The following is a 22,425-nucleotide window of genomic DNA, read 5'->3' on the forward strand; positions in this document are numbered from 1 at the left end:
CCTCTCTCCCTCCCTCCCTCCCTCCCTCCCTCCCTCTCTCCCTCTCTCCCTCCCTCCCTCTCTCCCTCTCTCCCTCTCTCCCTCTCTCTCTCCCCCTCCCTCCCTCTCCCCCTCTCCCTTGAATCAGCACAGAAAGTGAGCTGTTGTGCAGAACCCCAAAGAAACGCCAACTAAATGGAATGTAACCTCATAAAGAGGGAAATCCAAGTGTAGCTGTGCAGCAGGTGGCCCAGATGTTACTTTCAAAGTATAAGTTGTCCCCTATATCCCTGCTGCCCACCCAGCCAAATACAACTTATCTCCAAGACCCAGCAAGGCAAGTGGAAAAAGACCCTGGCTTAAATGAAGTACCTGCTGTAGTACAGTGAACCCAGCCACCACCGGCTCATTGAAGATCCTACTTTGACTGGTGGGACCTACAAGATCAGCAAACATCCACCCCAGTTTCAGACCCACTCTCAGGAGGTGATAGAGAGTGGGTCTGAAAAGACTCACCCAGAAAAATTAGACCCAGCATTTAACATCTCAGACTAAGTCTGGCAATGGTGACTGTATTCTCGATTAAATAAATCTTCTATTAATCATTAAAAAAAAAAAAGAATACCTGAGCTTCTGAGCAGATAGGAAGAAGTCAGCAGGCCTGGGGAGATGCCAGGAAATGAAGACAGAAGGGCGCTCACGTCCGATAGAGGTTCTGAATCTAAATACCTCCCTCTAGAAACAAGCAAGGTTCACACCCAGGATGGAAGCCTAAGAGAGAGTTCATCTACAGAATGTAACAGAGGAATCACAAATTTATTTTTCTAGAGAATGTAAATATCTTGACCAAGAATCACTGGAGCACGTCATTTAATTTTCTGAGTTGTGAGATGGAATTGCTTAGTTTCACTTTCCTTCTTGATATATTAACATTTATATGATATATACTTATGTGAATTTATATATTTATATACACATACATAAGTGTCTGCAGTTGCTTTTTTCTAAGAGACAATATTAAAGTATCATGGGAAAGATTTCATTATTTTGGTAAGATATTAAACACTGCTCCTCTGGAGATATGTAGACTAGGTTAAAACTCAAAGCTGTTTTTCTCTGAATCTCTTGCCTCTGGAGAAACACAGCTCCCACACTTCCGAACATGGAGGGTGTAAATGCATGGAGAGGATGGCTTGGCTGCCCAAGGTGGCAGTGAACCTTTCAGTGCCTCAGATGTGACTCAGAGGACCAGTGCCCCTCCTTATTAAAGACAAGACTACTGGATCAAGCAGAGTGAGATGGCCATGGCAGGCAGAGTTTCAGCATCAGGGTCAGGTGCCGAGGCCCCTGAGAGCCACACCATGTGTGCTCTGTGCTGGCCCCCGGTAGAAACACAGCTCAGGCGAAGTGTATGTGGAAGCCCAGGAGCCCGCAGCCTGGCCTTCCAAATCCAAGACTGGGCAGGATGACCTCTTGCCCTGGCCAACCTTGGAATCCTTCTATGCAGAGGAAAATCTGCCTCCTAGAAAGCCTTCCCTTCACCCTGGGGAAGGCCAGGCTTCAGGCAGGTAGGCCGATGACATGGGCCTGCTTTCCTCATGCCTTCTCTGCAGAGGCCAGAGCCTGATCGCATTCCCAGATTTTATAGGGACAAGGGGTCTTCAGAATAATCTCTCCAGAACCAGACCAGAAAAACAGGCCTACAGGGGTAAATGGTTTGTCCAGAGTACAGGTCATTAGCAGTAGGTGAGATGATAGTCATTTCCACTAAGCCATGAAACATTCCAGAGCATGAAGAATTGCAATAGAATTACATTTCTGGACTTTTCTATTTACGTGTTCTAACCTTGTGAAGAGATCAGCATTTTTTTTTCAATCTGTCCATAACATCTGTAAAAATAAACACCTGGGCCAGCTAAAGAGAGGGGTACACTCTTATTCACTCTTATTTTGCTAAATCATAATCAAAACATCAGAAGTAAAAAACAGATTCAATGTTCTTTCCTTTGCTTCAGACTTCCTAGACCTGGGTATACATAAACTGACTCTGTGAAACTTGTGGTGCCCAATTATACTTTTTTTTCTTAAGTGTGTCTTCATGGGACGGGGAAAAAATACTAAACAATAAGGCCAGATACTGAAGGTACCCCAGTTTATAGGCAGCTAATGAAGTAGACTTCTTTCTCTGAAATACTAACTAGTAAGAGTTCCAACAAGCATTTGGAAGAGAAGAAAACAGTACAACTATTTTGGACATTAAAAAATATATTATCCATATCAGTTTCTCACTTTTCAAAATATTTGCTATCATGGAATAAAAAGCCTCAAAAGTAATTACAAGTCAAAATCTAGTCCTCTGGACCCTGAATTTTCCTTTCACCAATATTCTGGACACCAGTAATGCTCCATCGGGGCCAATGTCACATCAAGCAAGTTCCTTACCACTTTCCTTGTGAATTGGAAGTGGGTATTGAAAACAATAGTGGTGCAGATGTTTATGGGGTAAGATGTATTATTCTATTAGACTGTTGAAGAGGGAGATCAACATAGCTCAGAACCTTCGTCCGCACTTTCTGACACCACTCCCCTTCTCCCTCCCCATAAAAAGTCTTTTAGGGAATAAACTAAAATGAGAGGTGTGGTTACTGTAGAATAATTAGGCCCCATGGGAGAAGAGACACTCTGCATTTTGTTAATGCCCTAGGGTTGTGATTAGTTAATAATGATAGTGCCCGTGTCATTGCATAATTATTCTACCTCCTTACAATCTTCCTGCACTGTTGGAATACAGATTCCAAGCTCGTCTGAGGCAAAACAGCAACCGCAGGCTCCTGTGTCCTGAGTATATTTGGTGGATACAGGCAATTTTCTCTGTGTTTACAGTTATTTTATTTCCTCAACCACAAAGCCACTATGCTCTCGCTATCTAATTATTCTGTGGGAAGTGGTTAATGAATGCACTGAAGGCACATTCTTGCCGTCTTCTGTTAATGTTGTTTTGTGCAGCTTCAAAGAAAAATCTCTTGCTGTCTGGGGAAAGAGGGGAGGAAAGTTTGGATGAGAAAATTAACTTATTTGGTCCCTAGAAAGCAAGGTCCTTTCTGGGATAGACTTACGCTAGGCATGACCTGCAAATATGTGGATAAAGGACAGGGGGATTTCTTCATGTAGGAAGAGGTTGAAGTGAGGAGGTGGTAAAGGTGTGGTTGACAGTCCCCTGATGGCCAGTTGTTCTGCCTTTTGTTGTGGACCTGACTCTTCAGAGGGTGAAGGGATAGCCAGTTGCTGTATGTGCCAACAGCCAGCCTCACCCCTTATTAGGAACCCAGTTCCTCACCCAGCCTTCTCACAAATGAGACAAATGTAGGTTTATTCCATCAGTTCCTGATCACAGAGCAAGTGATAGGGAAGGTGGAGTCATCAAGGATGACCTTTGATTTGGCTCTGCCTCTGGCTCCTGCCTGTGCATAGGAGTAGATGCTTGGGAGCCGAGAGTGGAGATCCAGTCACTCACTCCTGCTTAAGAGTTACATCTGAGGAAGGAAGGGTGTTTCTGGCCTTGTTCAGGAGACACCAAGGCAGCAGCTGGCTTCATCAGGTATAGTTTTAATAATATGCACATTTTCTGTGGTATGACTGCAGAGAGCATAAGTCTTGTGCTGAGCCCAGCTTCAGCTGTATAGTTAGGAGCCCTTGCCTGGTCAAAGTGGCCTCAGCCTGAGCATGCTAGATAAGGGGGCCCATCTACCTGCCTCGGCCTGCAGTAGAATCTCCTTCCACTCATTCACTCGGCGAATGCATAGTTAGTGCCTCTGCTGTGTCAATGACTCTTGCAGGTTCTAGGGAATAAAACAGGCAACAATCCTGCTCCTTGGGTTTTTGTTTGTTTGTTTGTTTGTTTAATATGTAGAACAGAACCATAATTTCTTATTTGGTATTTTACCTGCCTCGTATAACTATCCTCCTTTCCTGTCACAAGTCAAACTTTACCTCTCTCTATAATCTTTCACTTTCTCATGCCTCCAGCTAAATTTTATACCTTGCCCTAAAGGAAATTGATAGAACTGCAGCAGACGTCCCTGAAGCCAGTGGTTCTCAAACAAGAGTGTAGAAAAGAAGCAGAGGGCTTGGTGAAGTCAGATTCCTCAGCCCCACAACCAGGGATTCAGCTCAGCGGCTTGGTGAGCCTAGGAAATAAGTGCAGGAGGGCCTTCACTAAATCTGAAGGAGAAAAAAGAAATGACCTTTCACCATGGAATTCACACGTGGTCACGGTGTCCCCAGAAGCAGTATGGCAACTGATCCAAGCCAACAACAGTTCTGACCAAATGGTCATCAGAGTTGTCTCAGCAACCCTTGGCCATGGCTTGGAGGGAGTTGACACCAGTCTGCCTTTTTCATCATTTTTCTCCATGGTTTGGTCACTTAGGATTTAAGTTGGGTGTGCTCAGCATGGCAGGTGCTGGATGGTTGTCCCCCCCGGGACAAGAGATTAGGAGCTACTGAGATGAATGATGGGGCTTGTAGCTTCCTTGTTCCTCGGACTCTAACAGAGCTGGGTGTTCACGTTTCCCAGTTTCACTGCGGGCAGTGAAGACTGACCCCTTCACAAAGTTCTGCCTTCTTGGAGTCCTCATGTCCCTGCCAGAAGCAGCCATCATGGTTGGCACTAGTAAAGACAATAAGCTTTTCAAAAGTAGGTTGATGGGCCCTCCGAGGCCACCACGCTTAGCCAGGGGTCTGCAGAAACCCCTTGATGTCTGACTCTCCAGGGCCTCTGCCTTCTTGTTTCCACAAACAGGAACAAAGCTCCCCTGAGGCGGCTTGGCTCACTTTAGAAGCTGCCGGTTCCCAGACATTCTCCTTTATATTGACCTGATATCTGCCTCTTTAAAAATTTCCCTCAGCTGATCCCAGTTTTGCTCTCTTGAGCTACAAAGAATCTTTTTGATGTCAAGACTGGTCCCTCCCTTGGTCTTCTTTCTGGGCTAAAGAAACTGTCTCTCATTCAACTTGACTTTCATGTCTGGTCACCCTCTTCTGGATACTTTCGAGACTCTGTGCCCCCACACCTTTCCGGTTGACCAGAGTAATAATAAAAGCTGCAGAATTTGTCATCATCCATGTAGTTGTCTCTTGGGGAGCAGGGGATGTTGCATCTTCAGGTGCTGTGAGATAAATGGAAAAACCACTTCTCCTTGGAGAACAGAATGACCAGACATCCCCATTTGGAGAGACTCACTAAATGTTTCTCTGTCACCAACTCTTCTCCATAAGTGCCACCTCATTCTATTCTCACAACCATTCTGAGGTAGGTCATGTTACTCCCACTCTGATTAATTCCGAGCATCAGCTAAATTGGGCAGATTGCCAGAGGTCTTACAGTTTGGAAGCAACAGAGCCAAATAATCAAAGGTGTATCTGGATGACTTCAAATTCACAGCTTTTATAAATCAATCTCTGCAGTAGCCACAAGATTGATCCAGGAGGTAAGTTGGATGTTCAGTTCGATATCAGCATGATATCCGCTCTCTAGAGCCAGTCGGCTGTGTTTAAATCCTGGCTCTACCGCTTACAGTGGTGCGACCTTCCATGACTTGCTCTACCTCACAGGATGATTACGGATAACTAAATGAGATGATATGTGTACAGTGCTTAGAATAATAGCTAGTACATGGTAACAGTCAAAAGACAGTAGCTTTGTTCTTGGAGTAAACTGGAGAACATATAGTTTTCTGTTGCTGCTGTGACCAGTGACCACAAACCTAGTTGCTTCAAACAGCACACATTTCTGTTATCTCACTTTTCTGTCCATCAAAGATCCAGAAGAGTTACTGGGTTTGTTCAGAGTGTCAGCAGGCAGCCTCCCTTGTGTAGGTGCTAGGGGAGAACCCATTTTTCTTGCCTTCTCCAACTTCTACAGGCCACTAACTTGACTTGGCTCCTGGCTCCTCCTTCCGTCTTCAGAGCTAGCAATGTCGGGCCAAGTCCTTCTCATGCTGCCATCTTTGTGGATTTAGGAAAGTCTGCACCACAACTGTCATACATCTAAATGGCAGAAGCCATGTGGCCTCCCCATGCAGGCCACGCACAGAGCTACAATGCTGCACACAGCTACAACGTTGGCTTCCCTTTGAGTCCCTCACGTGTGCACTGGGCCAGTCCATTGAGCATTCTGAGTCTTGGGTATGGAGGAAAGGATTCCTGTCTCTTTCTCAGGCTGCCTGGGAAGATCCCATGTGCAGTGAAAGAATATATCTAACAAACATATGATTATTGTTGAGAGGGATTAAGGAAAAGAAACCAGGAGCTGCACTTAGCTGGGTGGGTTCAGCACTCAGCTGTTTGAGATATTGGACAGTAGTTATTCCTGGTGATCTAGCACTGTCTTCTTTCTTTTTAAGAACCCTGTGTAGGAAGGGGCCAGATGATGCAGGCACCCAAACTATGACCTACAGTTTTGACCTGCGCCAAGAAACTCTTCTGGATAAAAGAATTATTTATTATTTTATTATTATTTATAAATTTATTATTCACCCAAGACAGACCACAGCTGAGGAGAAAGAACCCATCCTGTCCTCTCTGTTGGGATTGGTGTTGGGGATCACTTGTTGTTTTTCCAACAATGAACTAACCCGGTCAAATGAGCAAAGAAATTCTGTGACCAGCTCAGAGTAGGCATGGCCTCACCACCAACCTCCCTTGCCCACCTCGCTCCACACACGCTCTGACACCCCCACAGTTTTCACAGAGAGTGCAGGCTGTATCTGCTAGTGAAGGCCTGGCTTTCAGTCGCTGCATGTGCATTTCCTTTCCTGGTTAGCCTGTTGATCAGGACATCTCTGGGCCATTAGATAGGTTTTAACAGTGGTAAAGCAGGTGACAAATGCAACATATGGCAGATGATCCCGGCGAGCGTGAACAGTTGCTGCCCCCACCGCATCCTCCAAGCTTGCTTCTGCAAACCCTAGTGGGGAGGGAGTGGCATTCTACTGACAGAGGCATTCTGAGTGATTACGATCCACCATTTCTATACCACCTTCAGAAAGGCTCCTTGAGCATTTCGTAAATAGTTTCAGTGAAAAAAAAAAATGAAGGATGCAGCTCCCAGTGGAGACTGAAGGCAGTTTTAGGTGGGCAAAATGCAGTTACTCAAGACAGCCTCTTGCCAGTGTGCCAACACTGGAATAAGAAAGTTCGTGTTTTGGTGGTCTTTAATTTGTCCCTGTCTGTTTCTCTATCATGCATCTATTGAACTCTTAAGCAATCTCAACCAAATACTTAAAAATTACATGATAAAAAATTTGAGTTTTTCTTTTGGCTTAAACAGCTTATTAAAATTCAGATGGTTCTTAAAAGTAATTAGATGAGCAGTTGAGAGATCTTTTTCCATGTGAGGCTCAAGTGAATTTTCAAAGTACAGTCCAGTAACGCAGAGTACATGGAACCTTCTTGTTTTAAGCCACTGCGTCTAGTTCCTTTCGTAGTCTCAGTTTTAATTACTCTCTGTCCTATTATTCACCTTCTCTTCATCTTTCTACCAGGTCTTCCAAGAATCATGTAAGAGGTGAGAAGATATGTTCAGAACTATGAGTATAGCCAGTCATTCTGGGTTTTTAAATAAATAGGAAACAAAGACATAAACAGACCTCAAATTCGTGTGTTGTTTATTATCAGTGACAAAATGGGCCTGCTGCATTTCTAAGCCTCCACTTCTCCCATAGCCCCCAAACCTAGGCCTGCTCCGTGCTTGTGAGCTACGTGTCTCTTTAAGGAGTTCTCTCCAACTTGCTGTTCACCATTACACCTGTGAATTGTCCACAAAAGAGGCAGAGTACCACTTTCACACCCTCTTCTTCAAAACTACATTATAGATCTGAAGGACCTCAGAAGTCATCCATGAGTGTTTTAGTCACTTTGAGTCACTATGATCAAAACATCTGACAAGAACACCTTAGAGGAGGAAGTTTATTTTGGCTCAAGGTTTTAGAGATTTAGTCCACGGCCGGCCAACTCCATACCTCTGGGCCCAAAGTGGGGCAGAACATCATGGCAGAAGGGTGTGGTGGAGGAAAACAGCTCAGTATATGGCAATAGGAATCTGCTCACCAGGTACAAAGAAAAATAAACCCCAAAGGAATGCCCCCAGTGACCTACCTCCTTCAGCCACATTCCACCTGCCTACAGTTACCATCCATTTAATCCATTCAAGTGGATTAATCCACTGATCAGTTTATAGCTCTGAACATATCACCTCCGAACATTCTTGTATTATCTCACACATGAGCTCTTGGGGGACATCCCACATCCAAACCATAACAATGACCTGTGAGCCCAACCAGCTGTGGGGTCATTCGGCTTCTTTCTCTCACCTCTGTATGAAACACTAGCCAGGGGGCCACTGACAAGTCTCCTTCCCATGGCTTTATATTTCTCTGGGTGAGAGCAACAGCACGTAGCATCAGTGGGTTCCTGATTCCTGGTGTGGGTGTCATAGGAAGAGGGGCGTCGAGCCTGGTACCTGGGTCCTTGCTATGATTTGCTAGGAGGTATAGGTGATAAAGCGTCATGACGTCATCAATCACTGAAGTTGTTCACACTGAAAAGTCAAGAAAACTTTCTTGGGTTACTGTATGAAACATATCCCACATAGTCCTGTCTCCAGTAAGTGATGAAGATTTCAATCTCCAAAGAGTGCCAGATACTGTGCCAACTTCACACAGACCACCTTACTGAACCCTCATGATAACACTTTGAGTTAGATGCTTTATTTTTAAGCATCCATTAGAAAGCAATGAAGTATCGGGCGCAGTGGTGCATGCCTGTAATCCCAGTGGCTTGAGAGGCTGAGGCAGAAGGATCTCTAGTTCAAAGCCAGCCTCAACAATGGCAGTGTGCTAATAAGCAACTCAGTGAGACCCTGTATCTAATAAAATAAAAAGTAGGGCTGGGGATGAGGCTCAGTGGTTGAGTGCCCCTGAGTTCAATCCCTGGTACTCCCCCCCCCCCCCCCGCCAAGAAAAAAAAGCAATGAAGCAGATGTTTGGAAGAACAGTTTGGGTCCAAGCACTCTGTCCTTACAACCTTACCTCCAGTGATTGGTTTTAAGATTCCACTGGAAGGAAGTAGTTGAGTTACTTATGTAGAGCCACAGCTCATTTCTCAGTAGCTGTGGGGCCAAACTGGGCCCTTTTTCCTGCCCTTCTCAGCAATGACCAGGCCTCCATGGTGCTTCTGCTGCTCACCGTGGATCAGAAGCAGGGTCACATTTCCACGTTATAGTGCAGAGGATTTGAGACTATAATGAGGTCTCTGCACAAAGTAAGTTTCAGACATGGAGAATAAAGCCCTACCATACATTTGGTATCTCCAGCCATTTCAGTGACCGCCCAGGCAGTAGCACAGTGGCAGGTCCTTCATACAGGCCACTAGGACAAAGGTATGCCTTTCTCAGCTATTGATCTTCATGCTTTGGCACCTGCTTCTGCCTCAGTGGTGTGAGTGGCAGCCAAGTTCAGGGCTGTCTGACAACAACAGGAGCTTGTCATGCTTCTTAAAGAATCTGGCGTCTCAATGTCCTCCCTTCCACACCTCATTCTGGTTGGCAGTTTGGTGGTTCTTCCCTTTTTTTGTGCTGTGTGAGGAATATCTCATCTCCTCAGCCTGTTCTTTTTCATTCCCTTCCCTTAGATATGAAGGAAAAGAAAAACAGAGACCTGAATAAATAAGCATTTCCCGACAGTCACTGCGCACCTGCACTGACTATATTACTAGCTATATTTTGTCAGGACAGACTCCTTGTGATTTTCCTTTGCCCTAATGAAACGTAGGTTTCCATGACAGCATATTAAGCTCCTTTGCAATGCAAGAAGTTGACTGGGTCTTTTCCTCCAAAACTTCCATGAAGTCTGTATCAGTCTTATATTAGCATGGCCTCTGAGCACCATACGGTTATGGTTGGCATGATGCGTGATTTTCCATCCTTTAACAGACTTATGAGAGTTCCATAAGTCTTTTTTCACTTTACAATGGTTTGAAGGTAGTCTGTATTCTGTGGAACACGTACTTCAGATTTTGAATTTTGATCCTTTCGTGACTAGCACCTTATGGCATAGTACTTTCGGATGGGCTGGGCAGTAGCAGTGAGCCCCAGCTCCTGGCCAGTCACATGGTCACCAGGGGAAGCCCTGGTCCTCCACAATGTCCCATGCTGCCAAGCTTGGGGTAGGTAGGCTGGGTAGGTTAGGTGCATTTCTGACTTTACAATATTTTAAATTCATGATGGATTATTGGGACATGATCCCATTACAAGTAGAGAAGCATGTGTTTTTTTCTATTTATATAAAGATATAAGTGTGAGACACTCTTAAGTGTGTCTCCTTTAGTCAGCAAAGTTGGATCTTATTTGGAATTTATGGTTAAATGCGGTTATATGATTAATGCTTTTAAGAAAATACCTGCTTTTTGATTACTGCTTTTGTGAATATGGATGAACTTATGCTGAGCATAGTAGTGCACACCTATAATCCCAGAAACTCAGGAGGCTGAGGCAGGAGGATTACTAGTTCAAGGTCAGCCTCAGCAATTTAGTGAGACCCTAAGCAACATAGTAAGACCCTGTCTCAGAATTAAAAATAAAAAGGGCTTGGGGTGCATCTAAGTGGTTCAGCACCCCTAGGTTAAATCCCCAGTACAAAAAAAATTAATTTGGTTGAATTTATGCCTGCCATTTTACTTCTTGTCTTCTGTGTTCGTGTCTGCTAGTCTTCCCTTATTGTTTTATTTTACATTAATTAAATATTTTCTAGTATAAAATTTTAATTCAATAATTTTTTTAATATTTTAAAAATTTATTTCCTTAGTAGTTATTCTAGGGATACTAACATAGAACATATCAAAAGCTACTTCCAGTTTATATTAATTTCAGCAAGATATAGAAATGTTCTTTCTATGTAATTCTTTTCCATCCTACCTTTTTCTGCTATTATTTATTTACATATTATGTTTCTATATATTAAAGACCCCATAACATAGTGCTATATTTACTACTTTATAAAATCTTATGTCTTTTGAATAAACTAAAAGAATGGCGAGAAAGTACATATTTTATTTACAGAGTCCATGTGGAACCTTATTTACAATTTCTAGTTCTCTATTTCTTCCTGCAAATTCAAGTTACCCTCTGGTGTATCTCCTTGCACCAATACAGTGGCATCCACCCATTTCTTTTGTGCTGTTATTGTCAAATATGTACATTTCAGTGTATTATGCACCAACCAATACGATCATATAAGTGTTTTAGTCAACTAAATTTTAATTAGTTAAGAGGAAAACTTCAATTGTATTCTCATAATTACATAATTGCTTATATTTGGTGGGTTTTCTTTAAATGTGTGGATTTATATTGCAATTTGGAATCACTTGTGTTCAGCCTGAAGAACTTCATTATTTCTTTTAAGGAAGGTCTATTATTGGCAATGAATTTTATCCCCCCCACCCCCCATCTAGGAACATCTTCCTTTCTCCTTCATTTGCTGGATATAATTTTTAATTGATAAGGGTGTTTTTGTTGTTGGTGGTGGTGGTTTGCTTTTCAGAACTTTGAATATATCCTACTGTAAGCCGACATTGTTTATGCTGAGAAGTGAGCAGTGAAACTTCTGGAATTCCCTTGTACATGAGTAATCTTTTTTCCTCTTATTTCTTTCAAGATAGTAAAAACTGTCAGCATTTTTACTGTCATGTGCCTGGGTATACAGCATTTTGAAATTATCCTATTTGGAGTTTATTGGTTTTCTTGAATGTTTTGATTCTTTTTTTTTTATCAAATTTGGAAAATTATAAGCCATTACCTCTTCAAATATTTTAGCTGGTCTCTTCTCTCTCCTTTCAGTATATGCATTATATGTATGAATATGTGTGCTTAATGGTGTGCCATATTTCTGAGCTTGTTCATTTTCTTTTTCTCTCAGAATGTACAGTATCTATAAATATAAAAATTCACTCATTTTTCTGCCATTTCATACTTAATATTGAACCCTATGGTGACTTTTTCATTTCAATTCTTTGCTTTTCCGCTCTAGAGTTTCTATTTTCTTTTAATAATTTCTCTTTTGATTAGTATTATTTGATGATGAAACACTGCCATGTTCTTTAATTCTTTGAGTATGATTTTCTTTAGTTCTTTGAAAATGTTTATAATGGCTGCTTTCATGTCTTTGCAATGTCTAATATCTGGGCCCTCTCAAACGCACTTTGTCTACTTTTTTCCTCTATAGGGGTCATACTTTGTTTCTTTGCAGTTCTATAATTTTTTGTTAACAACTGGACATTCTAGATAATGTGTCATAAGAGTTCTGGATACTAATCCTCCTCACTCACTCCACTCCCTCCCCCACTGGTTTCTTGTTTGCTTATTTGCTTAGCAGCTTAGTAAAACTAGTTCAGTGAGATCCAATCCCCTAAGTGTGGCTCTGATGTCATTCCTCAGTAGGCACAGATTTGGGCTGAGTGACATTTTGCTTTTTCCTTTTAAATGGATATTTCTTCCAAATGGCTCTGTGAGTGCCTCACTGCCTGATCTTGGTTGAGTTTCTGGCTGTCACATCCATTTGTTGGCCTCGGCCAGTTGCTTGCTCTATTTATCTTGGCCTTGTAGCATATAGTGTCCCCACAGTCTGATCTAATTAAAGCCAGGTCCTTTTGTAAGTGTCCTCTTTGAGCTAGTTCTCGAGTCTTGCTCTGACCTCAGGAGCTCCTCTTAGCTGGTCTGCTCTGCTGTCATGAAGCTGTCAGCCTCCTTTTAATTGTTCACCATCAAAATTTTTGTTTCCAAGAGCACCCTAGGCTTGAACTTTGTCACACTTTATTTCAAATGAATTCACTCCCCCCAGAAGATCTGTGGATCTCTGTGTTCTTAAGGCCTAGCACATCCTCTAGACAGAATCTGAGTGCCACTCTTCCAGAACTGGTGTAGGGACAACAGCCTGCTTTTCTCTGAATGACACCTCAGGTCTATATCAGAGTTGCTGTCCCGGGGTGGTAGCACTTTGTCTTCTTGGCTTACCTTTCACAGAATAGAACCTCCAGCCTATAAATGAGTGGTGAGGGTGAATGGAGCCAGAACGCTGCCTATTAGCAGAGTCTGGTTGAGGAAAAGAGCTCCTACAAAGGGGCATAGGGGGGATTAGATATGCTGGGGGTCTGCTTGCCTGGAAGAACCACAACCCTAGATTTGGAACTGTGCTTTGTGATTTCTTTATTATGAGCTTAACTATCTTGGAACATTACTTCTGGGAAGTTGAGGACAGGCCCTTTGGAGAATGCTTTACAATTGATTCTGAAAGATACTAGGAGAAAGGACAAGTTGGGAACCTCTTTAAAAGGCCTAACGTGTCTTCTTGACCATACTCGCCCAGAGTAGAGCTTCCATTTTACTGAGCTTCGAGGTGGTAGGGGAGAGGTGGTACCAGTTAAGGGGGCCTGTTATGGTTCCGATGCCACAAATTCTCTCTGTTCTTACTGAGCTATGGTAAGTTTACCTAAGAAAAATCTCTATGTTTGTATATGCACTTAGGACAAGAGACTTTTAAATAGTTGAATTTTACAGATTTCACCAGTTTTGATTGTTTCACTGGGGACAAGATCCTGAGATAGCTTCATACTGCCATTCTGGAAATGGTTCCCTCGTGTGGATTTTTCTAAGTCTTTGTTACTGGTTTAGAATCCAAACATGCTTTGGGGATAGGCTTTATTCACAGGCACAGCAATCTGGTAAGGACTGTTACATGTAGACTCACATCAAATGGCACATGGGGACAACTTGTATTTCTAGCAGTTAAGTTGGTCATCAGAAGACCCTCCACTAAAGAAAACTAAAATGTATAATGAGTTATTGTTACGAATATTTTTAATCACATCAAAAACTAAAATAATTAGAAGAATACACAGATATCAATAATGAAGTAAAAGAGGCAGCCCAGAGAATTGAGTAGCACATTGAAGATGCCTTTCTCTTAAGGACATTTGATGAATCAGGAACTTGAGCATCAGTTCTCAGAAGCTCCTACAATCTGAGTGATACACAAAAGTCCAGAGCCTACCTGCAGTACCTAATGGGAGGCCATCCCTCTACATATCTGAAACATCAAAAGGCCAAGCTTTTAGTGGAAGAGAAACAAGAAATATTCCCCTTTAGGAAACGATACAGAAGAAAAATCTGTGTCGAGTACAACTAGGAGAGTATCTCCCTGAGAATTATTACAGGGCATGAGCTTGCAACCCAACTTTATCTGGGTGGTCAAAAATCCTCAAGCCATTTAAAGAGGTCCCCAGCTTGTCCTTTCCTCTAGAACCTTTCAGAATCGAATGTAAAGCATCCTCAAAAGGGCCTGTCTTCAACCCAAACCTCAAAGACGTCCCAGAAATAATGTTCTAAGAGAGTTAAGCGCAGAATAAAAACATCACAAAGCACACATGTAAACCATGGACTGAGAGTAAGAAACAACAGACATAGTTAGACATCATATTCATAGCCAACAAGACCTCAGATGGTGGAATTATTAGCATGCAACAGAAAAAGAAGTACAATTAATACCATTTTGAAGGATTTGAAAATGAAAAAGCAATTATGAAAAATAACCACACATTGATAAACTTCAGAAGTAAGAAACTGATCAAAATGTAAGATTTAATGGACATATAAGCATATTAGATAACACTGAGCGAATTTGATGGGTAAATGTTGATGAAACACATTTATCTTTGGCTATTCTAGGTTGACAGTTTATTTATCTTGGCATACTACTCACTCTGCCTTCCATTATTAATATTGGCATGCCAGGTATTAGATGGCTAATTGTGTTCCTTTGAGGGTTATTTTGTTTTGGTTTTGCCTGGCCATTTTAAAGACATTTTTGTCATCTTTGGTGTTCTGCATCTTTCACTATGGTACATCCATGATTTGTTTTATTTTCTCTGCTTGGAATTCATTGTGATCTTTGAATATGTGGATGGTGGGGTGAGAGGGTACCAGTTCTGGAAAGTTCTTGGTCACTAACTTTTCTGATATTACTCTTCTCATTCTCTTTTTTTTTCCCCTCAGGAACTTCAGTTAGACACATTAGATCTATTCCATATCATTTGATCATCCATATTTTCTGTTTCTCATTTAGGTATAAATCTCCACAAATCTGTCTTCCAGCTCACCAAATTCCTTCTTCATATTGAAGCCCAAGAATTATTGCTAATTTTGTTATGCACAAGTTTTTGGTTTTAAAACAAAAAGTCCATAATTTTTAGAACTGCAATATGAAGTATGTGTCAGTGAGGTGATATAAGGTCTAAAATTTACCTTAAAATAGACTTACAAAGAGGGTTAGATGGGTTCTTGAGCATTGCAGAATGTGGATGTGGATCTATAGGATTTTGTTTTAGTATTGTCTTTGCTGTTGTGTTTGAAAAGTTTCATAATGTAAGAGGACCAAAAACATTGACTTGGATTTATAAATTTTTCTTAAAATTTTTTCTTAAATAAAAACAATATAAGGTGTCAGAAGTCAGTGCCTTTCACGAACAGAAATCTGACAAGGTGGGGAATTCATTTTTTTAAGAATCTGATTTGACCTAATCCAAAAGGAACCACAAACAAGGTGCATTTCAAGCAGTGCTTTGTGGTCTCTGAAGGCAGCGCAGGAGTGAGTTCTTCTGGGCAGGAACACTCGGGCTATCCTAGATGCTAGATGGAAAGGAAGTCCACATGCTCAGCATTTCACAGCTAGAAACGGACCGAGTGCTTCTTCCCCGACCCCATTAGATACTGGGGATTGAACCCAGAAGCACTTTACCACTAAGCTACATCTCCAGGCCTTTTTTTCTTTGAAACAGGATTTCAATAAGTTGCTAAGGCTGTCCTCAAACGTACAGTCCTCTTGCCTTGGCCTCCTGAATCACTGGGATTACAGGTGTGTACCACTACACCCAGCCCAAGTGCTTCTTTTAGCAGCTGTTGGAATCAAGTTTAGCCAGACGTCCATCACCATAAGGCGAAACATTGTCTGTGATAAAGGTCAGAAGATTGTAAACACATACAAATGTAAGGCACTTTTCATTTTGAGAAGCAATCATAAGTGCAAAAGGAAGTTACTCTGGAAAACCATTTTGGGAAACCATATTGGGGGTAAAAAAAAAAAAAAAAAATTTGGATAGCCACCTTGAAAAATATTGGGTAGTTCCTCGAAATGTTAAAAACAGGTTTATCATATGACCCAGCATTTCCAATCCTAGGTATATACTCAAGAATTAAAACCATGTGTGCCTACATAAAAAGTTGAAATCAAATATTCACAGCATCATTATTCACAATGCTCAAAAGTGGAAACAACCCAAAGGTCCACAACTGAAGAATGGATGAACAAGGTATAAGGCTATTCACATAATGAATGTAAGTCAGCAGCAAAAAGTGAATGAGGTACTGGCACATGTCACCACAGAGACAAACCTTGAAAACACTATGCTTAGTGAAAGAATTTAATCATAAAAGATCGCAAATCCGTGGGGATAAGAAAGCCAAGAATTGCCATTTGACTCCCCCATCTCTGCTCCTTTTCTGTGACATTACTTTTCAGGCTAGTTGACAAGGAAGCTAACGGGACAGGGACTGTTTAAAATGGGTATAATGGAAGATCATGCAAATGACAAGCCTCCCAGTCACAAAGGTTTGCCTACTACCCAGCAGCGAGCATGTTCACTGCATTGGCAAGAGAGCAGCTATGAGCTATGACGATCTCTTTAATCACCAGATCTAATGTCAAAATTGCTATGCATTGTCTCTCACCCAAAAAAACACAAAGGAGATAGTGGATTTCTGATGACGAAGTGACTCCTCGTTTTCTGTGATGAAGGCAGACTGCTTCCCAGGACAGCTGGCTTGCACTCATCTGTGCTTTTTCTCTCCCTTTTCTCCTCTGTTTTTCAGTGGCTGCTTCAACCCCCAACTCCACTGCTGGTGCAGCCATGAATTCCTTGACCTCTCTTGGGACTCTGCAAGGACTGGCTGGAGCCACTGTTGGACTGAATAATATTAATGCACTAGCAGGTACCATAAACAGTGAGTATTTGCTGCTCTGGTGGACAGCCTTCCCCCAAATTCTCCACAGAAAATGGCCATCCAGAAATGACCTAAAAAGGATATGGAATGGGGAGAACTAAAACTTGGGATGGAGGAGCACATGCTTTGACAGGCCAAAGCTATCTATATTCATTGTATCTCAAAAAATGCCCAGCCCCTTCCCACCCCCAGACTCTTTGTACCGGCTACTATAAGTCCTCACCCATAGTGGGGTTGACAGATCTTTTCAGCTTTCAAGGAGTTTGTCTAGGTTTTGACTTCCTCCTGCTGCAAGGCAGTATGTAATAATAGAAAATTAGGCTGAGACGCTGTGTCCAGCCCTGCTGCCCATCAATTGTAGGAACTCAGGCCAACCACAGCTCCCTCTCTGGGCTTCAGAGTCTCCACTTGAAAAAAAAAAAAAATGAAAGTTCTGGATAAGAAGATCTTAAAGGTGCCCTCCAGGTTGAAAATCCAAATAGTATTTACAATTACACAGGGGGGAAATGAGGTCTCTAAAGGAAAAGAAACTGAGTAGAGCAGAGGTGCTGCTGGAAAGAGCATCATCTGGAATCTTCATCGAGCACCTGTGGGCATGGGTCACTGTACAGCAGTGACTGTATAAATTAGGGGCATCATTTCACTGCAAGGGGGTGAAACAGGTTTGGAGGCAAATAGCTTACCAAAATATACTTGGTTCTGAAACACATGGACTCACTAAGGAATTCTAGGATCTGTGCTATGTAGCCCACCTGTCCTTGTTCCTGCCTGTCCATTTTGGATCCATGAGAGGAGTGTTGCCCAGGCCTGAGGTTAAGTCATATGTTAGGCTTGTGCCTGGCATTGGGGTCCTGCACTGGGGAAGCTGATCCTCAGCGCACAGAGGGGACGCCTGATTTGCCTGTCTCTCCATTCAGTCACCTTGGGGCTTGAAAGTAGCCAAGCCTAGGAGTTCCATGACAGCCAACAGAGCTTTCTGAGGAATTTCGGACCTACATACCTATCAGAGACCCCAGACAACCTAATACCTGCCCATTTTGGTTTTTAATAAAAAAGGCACTTATTATTTGCCCTACTTTAATCCATGATTCAATAAGTAAACTGTTTTTAAAGGTTTATCAGACCATACAATTTTTTAAGCCAAAAATTCCAACAATTTTATACTTTGAAAGCTCAAAAACACCATGCAGTTTGTTTGGTTAAAAAAAAAAAAAATGTCTGAAATTCATCCATATGCAAATTAACCTGATAAGAAAATAAATCACATGTTTAGAAGTAGGAAATGTTCAGGTTTCATTAAAGCCTTTAATTCAGATGCTCTGAGAAAAAGAAAAACTTGGAATGAGTTTTGTCTGAGCACAAGAAAACATTTTCCTTCCAAATGTGATGGCTCTCAGTTAGCACAGAGTACATGACGTGACCATCTGACCACCAGAATGTTTCATTCCAGTTAGAACTGTCTCCGGCCTTGCCGCTCTCCAGCAGCTGAGCAGGAGCCCCACTGCCTTGCCTCCTGTTTCTGGTACAGCTCCTCTCTGCCCCGTCCTACAGAAGCACCAGCCCACTGTCCTCACATAGGCTGAGGACGCGTTCGCACATCCCCTCATGCTGCTTCTCTTGCCCCAGGACCTAGTTCCCCTCAAACAAGGACTTTGATTTGATCGCCTGCCTGTCCTTGGTCTGCAGAGTAACAGGCCAGTGGGAATGGTTGTCCTCCTCAGCACGTGCTCATGACTGCTGTGTGTGTGTCCTCTCGTCTGTGTCCTGCTCCCCTCCACCCTACTCTGTTGTACGTTGCTGGGCTTTCCCCATCATTATCGTGAGGACACGAGAGGGACTTTGTTGAATGCCAAAGAAACCACGGCTAGTTCTTATGTGGAGTCTTATGTTATACCGAGTCTGCTCTGGCAAGGACAACAGGTTGAAATCATTTTGCTTCTCTGAATTCTTTGCCATTGGGTTAAAAAAGTATGTTCCGTTCATGGGAAATGAAGAATGTTTCTGGTTTCTAATAACCCCTACCGGTCAGTATAAACCAGGAAAATGTTTAATTCAACCAAAACTCCGGCACAAATGGAAAGATACATTCCTTCTCATTCAATTAGTATTACTAGTACAGAGCTCTTTTACACTCTCAACTTTGGCTTGGAACTAATAATTGCTGCTTGTCTCAAATTAAATATCTAGGAAAAAAAACTTCTACAATAGAATATCCCCTTTCAGATCATTCTTCCTCAACAGTGCTATCTGTTCTACAGGATAAGTCTCAAAGCAGGCAATCAAGGAATGGTCACCTGAACAGTGACCTTCTAAAACAGTTGACCTTAGCTTCCAGGTCATTGCTCTTTTCTACCCACTCTGTCCCAGGAGCCATTACATGCTACCTTGAGGAGAGAATTCTGGTTTTCTGAATAGACCCATCTCTTCCATGGTCAAAGCAGCCATCAAGAGAATAGGTGACTGACTCAGCTTGGCCTAGATTTGACACTCCTCCCTGCCAGAGGCCTCACCACTGCCTTAGGAGGACTCTTCCCTTAGCAGAAAAGTAGCTAAATTAAACTGTTCAAATTTGATAGCCTTTTTCTTCCCTTATACTTTAATGAATGGAGGGGTTTAAAAAATACAACTCCCTAAAGATAAAAGCAGGAATCTGCAAGATCAGAAGAAGTAACATAGAACAATGTATAACAAAGATACAGAATAACAGTAGGTACCTCTACATTGCAGATACATCCACCCAAGTCTGTACCTGATTTGGTATGTTTAAATGTCAGTCAAATGGCATCCTTACTTTTCCTGTTTAAATTGCATAATTCTTCCAAATGACTTACAATACAGTGCTTAACATTATGATTGTTTGAATATAACCGGCCACGAATTTCTGGTGGAAAATATTTATGGAACTATTTTACGTAAAGTACAGAAAAGAGAAGATGCTTTGGACACATTATTGTAGCTTGTGATTCGTTATTTGCATTGCAAAATTACTGTTTGAATGTGTGTAATTGGAATTTACAAGGATGTATACAGTTAGATACACACACAAGCACACACAGTCCACACACATTTGTAACCTTTTAACACAGGCATGTAGGAAAGTGCCACTAACTGTATGCACATCCATATCCATTTCCCTGGTTCCAGACACTTTTATTTAGGTTCTCACTCACTAGCTTACACTAGGTTTAGAAGGATAAATCCCATCTGTACTAAGGAAGCTTATCCCAGTGAATCGGTTACAAACCTATGAGAACACCCTAATACATTCCTCACTTCTTATTTAAAATCTGGCTGAGTAGCTTGAAAATAAGTGGAGTCTACCTCTGAATCTACTTTCCGGGACCATATCTGCATGTTCATATTTACGGGAATGTCTGTCTATGTCATTTAAAAAGATTGATTCAGTAAGCTCACAGCTTCTTGGTCTCTGTCAGTTGAGGACTAAATGTGAAGCACTAGGTTATCAGGCTGTATAACCCCATACTGACCACCAGTTCCAGAGACCTCCCTTGCAGAGGCTTCTACCCCAGTTATTTGCTTCCAGCCCTGCTCATCCAAATAGTAAGCAGAACGATCTAGATTAAATGGGAGGAAATTGTCAATCCATTTGGCCTTTTCAAAAAAGCCCCTTATTCTTTTTAAGTGGAGCATTTTATTCAACTTAACTTTCTTTAGACCTCCGTTTCTATTGTCCAGGACTTTGAGAGGTCGTCAGGTACAAGCAGCTGGGCTAAATAATTGTATCTTTATATAGTGAGTATTTAATATAGAAGAACGTTAGTTAATTCACAGGAACTACTCTCAAAAGTCGAAATCTTCCTTTGATGGCTCTTCAAACTCTACCATATAATCCATTATTGTATCCAGGATTTGGCAAAAAACCCCATCCCAATTTTCCAAGATAGTTTCGGGGTTAGGTATTCTCAATGAATTTGTACTTGTTAGAGCTCTGACCCATATTTTTTTCCAGAAAGATGGTGATATTTCATAGAGGAGCAAGCTCTGGGCTAGAGAGGCCAAACCCTCCCTCCGTTATCTGCACAGGTTCCTCACTAGTCCCTCCTTGGGCATTTATACCCTGTCACTTTGGTTCCTCCTCTGTCAGCCCACTCCTCCCCACCCCCCCCCCCCCGCCCAGAGGACGACCACCATCACTGTCTCCCATACATGTGGTACCCACAGAGGCAAACAAAACTCTGCAGAAGGCAGGTTTTCCAGGGCTATAATCTAAAAACACAGCCAACCACAGTGAAGTATAACCAGGTAGAACAGAGGACATGGCTAGAATGTCAGTTGCTAGAGCCTCAAACCTCACAAGGCTTCTATGTAGTCCTGAAACATCCTTCCATCATTTCAAGAGCATGAAGTTCATTCTGTTTTAAGAGGGAAAAAAAAGTTTGGTCAAAAGAGCAAAAGAGTTCAAAGTAAAAAATAAGAGACTCCTGACCCTCAAAATAAGAAAGGCTACATCCAGAGGGAAGGGGGCTGGAGTTTGGGGTACCAGTGACAACTGCAGTAAGATGTCATCTGTGTGTCTGACAGAGGGGAGAAGCCATGCTGCAGGGCTGTAGACCACTGGAAGTCACGCATGGGGTGTGTGTGGCAAGGCCCTGGAACTCCAAGGCCCTTGTCTGACAAGCTACCAAGGAGATGGGGTGCTCTCGCCCATTCACAGAGTGGCAGGGACATATGGAGACATTAGAGTGGAGCCGAGGCCTTCATCCATGCTACACAGAGCTCCCAGGTTTCTAGGTTCTTCAACAGTGTTTATTTGCATAACCAGAAAGAGAACAGACTCCTTCACAGGAAGAATTTAAAGCAGATCCAGCAGGACCTCTGCTGGCCACCACTTTTGTTCAGCTGCATCTGCTTGTGACCACTTCTTTCTCAGGGAGCTGTTATTCCATTCTCAACCTTTCAAGCTTATCTCGCCTCCTCCACATCCTTCTTTGAGGATAACGTATCCCATTACCACCTTCCAAGGCCTAGTCAGTCTCCTCAATCCCCCCAGTAGGAATCACAGACCTGAGGAGCTACGAGAGTCCTCTACCATTAAGCCATGGTCCAATCATATCTTGCATGTTGTCCTTTTCATCTAAGAGATGAAGTTGGCAAAATATCAGAAGCACTTATGGGGTAAACAGGATACTCCCCACCTGCTCTATTTCCTGTGGATGGCAAGCAGTAGCATTGATAGGGGTGTTCTTTGATGCCGCAGTATACATTTGCAAGCATCCTACCTTAGTTGTCCTGTTCTCATTCGACTTCTATCAATTTTTTCCAGTTATTCATCCATGTTATTTTAATATCTCTAATCAATAACTCTAATCCCATCAAAA

General features: G+C 42.3%; 1 protein-coding gene across 9 annotated transcripts in view; it reads left to right on the forward strand.

Annotated features, from left to right (window-relative positions):
* Celf2 (CUGBP Elav-like family member 2) overlaps window positions 1-22,425 on the forward strand; it is a 502,138-nt gene that overhangs the window by 462,744 nt on the left and 16,969 nt on the right. For 7 of the 9 annotated variants that reach the window (XM_076832242.1, XM_076832240.1, XM_076832236.1 and 4 more), the window contains one exon: window positions 16,955-17,074. In XM_076832242.1, the coding sequence (XP_076688357.1) occupies window positions 16,955-17,074 (120 nt within the window). Of the gene's footprint in view, window positions 1-16,954; window positions 17,087-22,425 lie in introns of all 9 variants that reach the window. The other 2 variants (XM_076832238.1, XM_076832243.1) reach the window with 1 other exon arrangement.

Source organism: Callospermophilus lateralis, chromosome 13 (assembly GCF_048772815.1).
Source record: "Callospermophilus lateralis isolate mCalLat2 chromosome 13, mCalLat2.hap1, whole genome shotgun sequence".
NCBI classification, from domain to species: domain Eukaryota; kingdom Metazoa; phylum Chordata; class Mammalia; order Rodentia; family Sciuridae; genus Callospermophilus; species Callospermophilus lateralis.